This window comes from Penaeus monodon, chromosome 4 (assembly GCF_015228065.2).
Source record: "Penaeus monodon isolate SGIC_2016 chromosome 4, NSTDA_Pmon_1, whole genome shotgun sequence".
Classification (NCBI taxonomy): Eukaryota; Metazoa; Arthropoda; class Malacostraca; order Decapoda; family Penaeidae; genus Penaeus; species Penaeus monodon.
Window position 1 is genome coordinate 31,158 of NC_051389.1, and position 8,058 is coordinate 39,215.

At 45.2% G+C, this 8,058-nt stretch overlaps 1 protein-coding gene across 1 annotated transcript in view; it reads right to left on the minus strand.

Moving 5' to 3' along the window:
* Positions 1-2,481: 2,481 nt before the first annotated feature.
* LOC119599110 (basic salivary proline-rich protein 1-like) overlaps positions 2,482-8,058 on the minus strand; it is an 18,718-nt gene continuing 13,141 nt past the window's right edge. Inside the window, exons 4-5 of the mRNA XM_037948870.1 lie at positions 3,185-3,710; positions 2,482-3,147 (exon numbers count right to left, since the gene is read on the minus strand). Coding sequence (XP_037804798.1) covers positions 2,482-3,147; positions 3,185-3,710 — 1,192 coding nt within the window. The remainder of the gene's footprint in view (positions 3,148-3,184; positions 3,711-8,058) is intronic.

Consider the following 8,058-nt stretch of genomic DNA (forward strand, 5'->3'; position numbering starts at 1 on the left):
AAAAAAAAAAAAAAAAAAAAAGAAATTTTTTTTTTTTTTTAAGTATTATATATTACATAATACTATTTTATAATATATGTATGATGTATATATATATTTTAATATATATATATATATATATAATATTTTTAATTAATTGGGGTGTGTGTGTGTGGGGTGTGTGTGTGTGTGTTTTTGTGTGGGTGTGCGTGCGTGTTTATGCACCTAAGCGTGAGGCGAGCGCGAGAGAGGGAGCGAGAGAATCCCCGGGCACAGACGGAGTATACCTGACAAGCGCCAAGTGTTGCCGGCGCCCCAAAATCCCCAATTTCCGCTTACCCTCTCACAGAATTTTCTCCCTTTTTCCGGAAATCTTCTCAGCAGTCTTTCTTCCTCGTCCCCTCGCTCCTTCGCATCCCATCACAGCGGCCGCAGCATCCGAAGCTATTATAATACTCTCGACTCTTGCCATCACACGCCCACCGCCTCCTCCTCCTCCTCCTCCTCCTCCCTCCTCCTCCTCCTCCTCCTCCTCCTTGTACTCCCCCTCTTCCTCCTCCTTGTACTCCCCCTCTTCCTCCTCCTTGTACTCCCCCCTTCCCTCCACCTCCTCCTCCTTCCTCCACCTCCTCCTCTCCTCCACCCCTCCTCCTCTCCTTTCTCTTCCCCCTCCTCCTCCTCTTCCTCCCCCTCCCCCCTCCTCTTCCTCCTCCTCCTCCTCCTCCCCTTTCCCCCCACCAAGCAACACAAGCCCCGATCCCTCATAGCTTTTCCTCCCCCTCCTTCCCCTCCTTCCCCTCCTCCTCCCCCTCCTTTCCCTCTCAGCCCAAACCGCTTCCCTCGACGCAGGGGAAACAGGGAGGGCCGTGAAAGGTGGGGGTTGGGTGGGGGAGGAGGGGAAGGGGAGGGAGGGAGGGAGAGGGAGGAAGAGGTTGGAGTGAGGTGGGGGGTGAAGGAGGAGGAGGAGAGGAAGGAGAGGGGGGGTGGGAGTTGGGGTGGGGTGGGGGGGTAGAAGAGGGAGGGGGGTGGAGGGGGGATAGAAGAGGAGGGAGGGGGTGAGGTGGGGGGGTTAGAGGGGAGATGAAGGAAAGGGGAGAAAGGAAGAGGGCGAGGAGGAGGATGAAGCTAAGAAAGAAGGGAAGAGGGGAGGCGGAGGAGGAGGATGAAAGCAAGGAAGAAGGGAAAGGAGAGAGAGAGGAAGATGAATGTAAGCAGAGAATAAAAGGAGAGAGGGAAAGGAGGGAGAGGTGAGATGGGGAGGAGGAAGAGGAGGAGGAAGCGAAGGAAGGGAAAAAGAGACGGGGAAGAGGAGGAGGAGGAGGGGGGGAGGTGGGGGGTGGGAAAGAGAAAGAGGGGAGGGGAGGAGGGGGAACCGTTGGGGGAAGAGAGAGAGAGAGGTAGAAAAGGGGATTCCACTTCCCCCGATTGGTAACTTTTCACTCTCGATCGACGTCCAACTTTTTATCGCCGTCAGGGGGAAGGCGCTCGAGGAAAACCCTGCAGTTTGCTTTCGGGACCCGGGCGATTCGTCTGTTTTCTCTTTTCTTTTTTTTGATTCGGGGGGGGGGGGGGGGAGGAGGGAGGGAAAAAAAAAGTTTGTCTTTTTCCCTTTTCCGTTTTCATTCTCGGGGGGGGGGTGGGTGGGGGGGGGTGGGTGGGCAGGGGGGGGGTTGAGGTGAGGGGGGGGAGTGGGGTAGAGGTGGGGGGGGGAGGATAGGGGTTAGGAGGTGGGAAGGGGGGGGATGGGGTGGGGGAAAGAGGGTTTAGGGAAAGGGAGCAGAAGGGGGGTGGGGAGGAGGGGGAGGGGGAAGGGGATGGGGGGGATGGGGAGGGGGGAGGGGGGGGGGGGGGGGGATGGGGGGGAGGGAGGAGGGAGGGAGGGGGGAAGGGGGGGGAAAAGGGGGAAAGGGAAGGGGGGGAGGTTTTAGTGGGGAAGGTGGGGAAGGGGAGGGGAGGGGGAAAGGGGAAGGGGGTGGGGGGGGAGTACACGAAAATAGGGAAAAGGGGAAGGGGATAAAAGGAGGAGGATGAAAAGGAAGGGAGTGAATAAAAAAAAAAGGGGAAGATGAAACAGAAAAAAGGAGGAGGAAAAGAAAAAGAAAAAAGACCGAAAAAAAAAGAAAAAAAGAAACAAAAGAAAAGAAAAAAAAAGAAAACAAAGGGCAGGAGAAAATCAAAAACTGAATAAAGCCGAAAAAAAAGGAAGAGAAGAAGAAAAAAAAAAAGAAGAAGAAGGAAAAGAAAAAAAAAGAAGAAAAGGAAAAAGAAAAAGAAGAAGAAGAAGAAGAAGATAAAGAAGAGAAAAAAGAAAGAGAAAAAAAAAGAAAAGGAATAGTAACAATAAAAATAATAATAAAAAAGCACGTACCCGAGGAAGCTCCCAACACGCACATGGACGTGTGTACCTGTACAGGCCCGTGTGTACCCCCCCCCCCCCGAGCGTGTGCGTTGCGTCTGCGGGAGAGACTTAGGAAAGAGATGAGAGAACGAACTTTGTGTACTTCAGATAATCCCTTGGCTTTGTTTACGGGCCTCCTGGGGGGGGTCTCGGGCCTCCTGGGGGGGGTTTTGGGGCTCCCGAGGGGGGTCACGGGCCCCTGGGGGCGCTCGGGCCTTCCGAGGGGGGTCTCGGGCCTCCTGAGGGCGTCTCGGGCCCCCTGGGGGGCGTCCGGGCCCCTGAGGGGCGTCTCGGGTCCTGAGGGGCACGGGCTCCTGAGGGGCGGGCTCGGGCCTCCCGAGGGGCGTCTCGGGTCCTGAGGGGCTTTTTCGTGCCCCCTGAGGGGGGGGCCCAGGGGGGCCCCTTAAGGGGCCTCCCCCCCGACGCCCCTCCTGAGGGGCCCCCCCCAACGTCCGGCCTCCTAGGGGCGTCTCGGGCCTCCTGAGGGCGTCTGGGCCCCCTGAGGGGCGCCTCGGGTTCTCCGGGGCCCCCTTTAGGGGCGTCTCGGGCCTCCTGAGGGGGGGCCCCGGGGGTTTTTGGCCTCCTGAGGGGCTCCGGGGCCCCCGTTCGGGCCCCGAGGGGGGGTCCTCGGGCCTTTTTTCCCAGGGGCGCTCGGCCTCCGAGGGGGGTCTGGGCTCCCGAGGGGCTCCGGGCCTCCTGGGGGCTTCTCGTGCCCTGAGGGGCTCGGGGGTCCGAGGGGTTTTCGGGCCTCCTAGGGGCGTCTGGGCCTCCTGAGGGGGCGTCTCGGGCCTCCTAGGGGGTCTGGGCCTTGAGGGCGTCCGGGCCCCTGAGGGGGGTCTCGGGGGCCCGAGGGGGGTTCGGGCCTCCCCGAGGGCTTTTCCGGGGTCCTGAGGGGCGTTCGGGGGCCCCCTTTAGGGGCCTCGGGCCCCCGAGGGCGTCTCGGGGCCCCCTGAGGGGGGTCTTTTTGGGCCTCCTGAGGGGGTCCCGGGCCCCCTGAGGGGCGTCTCGGGCCCTAGGGGCGTTCGGGCTCCTGAGGGGGTTCCCCCCGGGGGGGGTCTTCCTGAGGGGCGTCTCGGGCCCCCCGAGGGGGTTTTTCGGGCCTCCTGAGGGCGTCTCGGGCCTTGGGGGCGTCTCGTGCCTCCTGAGGGGGTCTCGGGGTCCCCGAGGGGGCTCGGCCTCCGAGGGGGGTTCGGGCCCCCGGGGGCTCCCGGCCTCCTGAGGGGGGTCCGGGCCCCCGAGGGGGCTCGGCCTCCTGAGGGGTCTCGGGCCTCCTGAGGGGCGTCTCGGGCCTCCCAGGGGGGTCTCGGGCCTCCCGGGGGGCGTCTCGTGCCTCCTGAGGGGCGGCCTCGCGGGGCCCACGGTCGGCGAGGGGCCGGGTTTGTTTTGATTTGTTGATTTTTGATTGGGTTGAAAGGGTAATTGTTGTTTTTTAACCCCCCCTTTTTTAAAAAAAGATAATATAATTATTAAAAAATGAAATTTATGATAATTATAATAATATAATGATAATAAAAATAAGATAATAAAAATATAATAAAATAAAAAAAAAAAAAAATAATAATATAAAAATAAGAAAAGAAAAAAAAAAATAAATAAAAAAATAAAAAGATGGGAAAGGGGGGGAAATAATTAATAAAAAAAGAAAATAAAAAAACATAAAAAATAAAAAAAATAAAAAGACTTTAAATAGAAAAAAAAAAATTTTTTAAAAAAAAAACCAAAAAAAAAAAGAAAGGGAAGAAAAAAAAAAAAAAGGGAAAAAAAAGGGGAAAAAGGGAAGGGGAAAGAAGAAAGGAGGGGGGGAAAAAGAAAATAAAGGAAAGAAAAGAAAGAGAAGGAAAGAACGGGGAAGGAGAGAAGGGAAAGAAAAGAGGGGAAAAAAGAGGGGAAAAAAAAAAAAAAAAAAAAAGAGAGGAGAGAGAGAGAGGAGGAGGAAAAAGGAAAAGAGAGAGAAAAAAAGGGAAAAAGAGAGAGAGAGAGAGAGAGAGAGAGAGAGGGAGAGAGAGAGAAATAGAGAGAGAAGAGAGAGAGAGAAAAACAGAGAGAAGAGACAGAGACAGGACAGGGGGAGAGAAAGAGAGAGAGAGAGAGAGAGAGAGAGAGGGGGAGAGAGAGAGAGAGAGAGAGAGAGAGAGAGAGAGAGAAAGAGAGAGAGAGAGAGAGAGAGAGAGAGTGGATATGGAAGCTTACTGGAAATGGGCAAAAAAAAAAAAAAGGGGGAGAGAGAAAAACGAAAAAATAACTCCGGAAAAATAACAATATTTTTTCGGGAAACGCGAAAAAGAAGTTGAAGAAGAAGAAGAAGAAGAAAAGAAGAAAAAAGAAAACGCGCAAAAAATTTTGAATCCCGGGAAAAAGGGGGGGAAAAAAAGAGGAAAGCGCGAGATCCCAAAGTACACGATTCGCGATTCATAAACCCCTGTCTCACCGTTTTCCAACCCCCGCGTGACGATTTCGCAAGTCACTCCCATCCGGAGACAAGAGAAGAAAATCTCCGTCTAAGATGAATTTTTTACGTAAATAGACCCTTTTTCCCAGACACCGAGGGGGGAGAGCGATGTTTCTCGTTTTTTTGCGCGGTCGGGTTGTTTCTTTTCCCGTTTTATATGAGTCTTTGCGTGCGTGCGTGACTGGGCGACGTAACTCGCGAGGGGGATTAGTGGGGGTTTTGTCAGCGGGGAGGGGAGGGTGTCGAATGTTTCGGTTTTAGGGGAAAAAGGGGGTGTGTTTGTGTGCTTCATGGACGAAAAAAGCATAAAACTTTGCGTATAATTTATCAGGTAGCTATGTAAACACATGAGCCGCAAATTTTTGGAAGACGAAATTAGCTAAATAAAAATTTAAAAAATATAACTAAAAATAATTATATAAATTAAAAACACACACCAACACACACCACACCACACCACCACACACACACACACACACACACACACACACACATAATATAAAATTTTTAATATAATAATATTTAAATATATAAAATTTTTAATTTTATGTATAATTATATAATAATTATATCATACATATATTAATGTATGTAATTATATATATAATATTAAAAATTATTTTTTATATATATAAATATATAATATAAGCACAACATGCATATATGTTTAATATATTACAGTATAAAAAGTAAGAGACAGAAAATAGATAAATATAGAGAGAAAGATAGAGATGTAAAGAGATGAAGAGAAAGAAAAAAGAAAAGCAAGAAAGAGATGAGACACAGCGAGAGAAAGCGAGAAAGAGAGAGAGAACGAACAGAGAGAAAAAACGAGAGACGAAGCAAAACAGACAGAGAGAAAAGGGGGGCAATAATCCGTGATAAAGGAGGGAAAAGGGAAAAAGTGGCCACAAATAAGTGGTCACGTTATCGTCGTTAGTAAACTTACTGGTTTCGGGACAAACCTCTGGAGGGTGGAGTAGAGGGGGGGGGGGGGTCCACTCACCCACACACACACGCACCACACACCACACCACCACAATAATATATATTATATATAAAATTATTATATATATTAATATATTTTATTATATATATTTCTTTATTATTTATTATTTATTTTTATTATAATATTTTTTTTTTTTTTTTCCCCTGCCCTAAAGGCGTTGGCGATCATGGACCCCATGATTTCTTGGCAGGGTTTGCCGTTCCTCCCGCCCGGTTTTTTTATCGAGTACCATCTCTATTTTTCCGGTTTTGGGGTGGCCCCCTGACCTGGGGGCTTGGCACCCCTGGCTAGGTAGGGAATCGAGGTGAAGTCCTTTCCCAAAGGGAACAACGCGCCGGGGTGACTCGAAACCCCCGAAATCGTTGCGTCGTGACTTTCTTTAGGCGAGCCAAACCCCGGCCACCGCGGCCCAAAAAAAACCAAAAAGAAAATTCAAAAGGGAAAACCCAAAAAAGAACGAGAAAACAGAAACAAGGAGGGGGGAAAAGGAAGGGGCAAATTAAAGCAAAAAAAAAAAAAAAAAAATAAAAAAAATTTTAAAAAAAATAAAAGAAACAGAAAGAAAACATAAAAAAAAAAAAAAAAAAAAAAAAAAATAAAAAAAAGAATAACAAAAAAAAAAAAAAAAAAAAAAAAAAATAAAAAAAAAATTTTTGGCATTAAAAAAAATAATTTTATATAAAAATAAAAATTAATTTAAAAATAAAAAAAAAGGGGGGGAAAAAAATTAAAGAAAATTTTAAAAATAAAAATTTTAAATAGATATATTTGAAAAAAAAAAAAAAAAAAAATAAAAATATAAAAAAAATTAAAAAAAATAAAATAATATTAATATACAAATAATAATAAAATATTAAAATATTATATAATAATAAAAAAAAATATTGCACATAAATATAGAAAATTTTAAAATAATAATAAATTTAATAATAAATAAATTAAATAAAAATAAAATTAATTAATTTTAAAATAAATTAATAAAAAAAATTTTTTTTGGGAAAAAAAAATTAAAATAAAAATATAAATTAAAATAAATATGGGTATTTTAAAATAAAAAAAAATAAAAATATATAGAAATTTTTGATTAAACAAAATTATAAAAAAAATAAAAATAAATAAACATATTATATATGTAATATTAAAAAAAATAATATAAATAAAAAGAATAGCTACCCCAAACCCCCACACACACACACACACACACACACACACACACACACACACACAAACCGCACACATATACACACACCACACACACACACAACCCCCACAAAATTATATATATAAAAAAATAATAATATATATATATATAAAATATATATGTTATATTAAATTAATATGAATATAATATATATATATATATAAAATAAAATTTTAATATAATTATATATGTGTGTGTGTGGTGGGGTGTGTGTGTGTTGGGGTGTGTGTGTTTATGGTATGTGTATAGACATACTTATTACTATTATTTACATATAGTGGACACACCGCAAACACCACATCATTTAAAATTTATATATATAATTTAAAAATTTATATATATATAATATAATATTATATAAAATTTTTAATATAATTATATATTATAGATAGATAGAATAGTAATAATAGATAGATAATAATAGATGATAGATAGATAGAAGATGATAATGATGATAGCAGAAGATAGATAAAGGATAAACCCAAAAACATCGTTCATATGTCATAAAGAATAAAAAAAATCATTTCCATATTGCCTTTTCTTTTTCGTTAATTTGAAAATAAAAGCATGAATACGAGAAAGACGAAGAGAGGATGATAAAGAAAAAAATGAATAGATATGAAAGTAAAAAAAAAGAGAAAAAAAATGCAATTTCGTCGATTTGCACGACGGAGACGCTTTGCAATAACGGGCGGGCTTGCAACGGAACCCATAAATATTTCCTTCAATTTGTTGAAATACCAATCATACGTCTTCTTAATATTTACGGCCGCGATTTTCTTTGGCCGCAGATTTATGGAGATTTGTGGACACGGAGAGAAGGAGGAGGAGGAGCTGGCGGCCGTTGTCTTAACACGGGGGGGGGGGGTGATGGGAGGGTTGGGAGGGATAGAGGGGAGGGGAGGAGGAGGAGGAAAGGGGTGTTGGGAGAGGGAAAGGGAGAGGGTGATGGGAGGGTAGGGAGGGGGGTGTTGGGAGAGGGAAAGGGAGAGGGTGATGGGAGGGTAGGGAGGGGGTTTGGG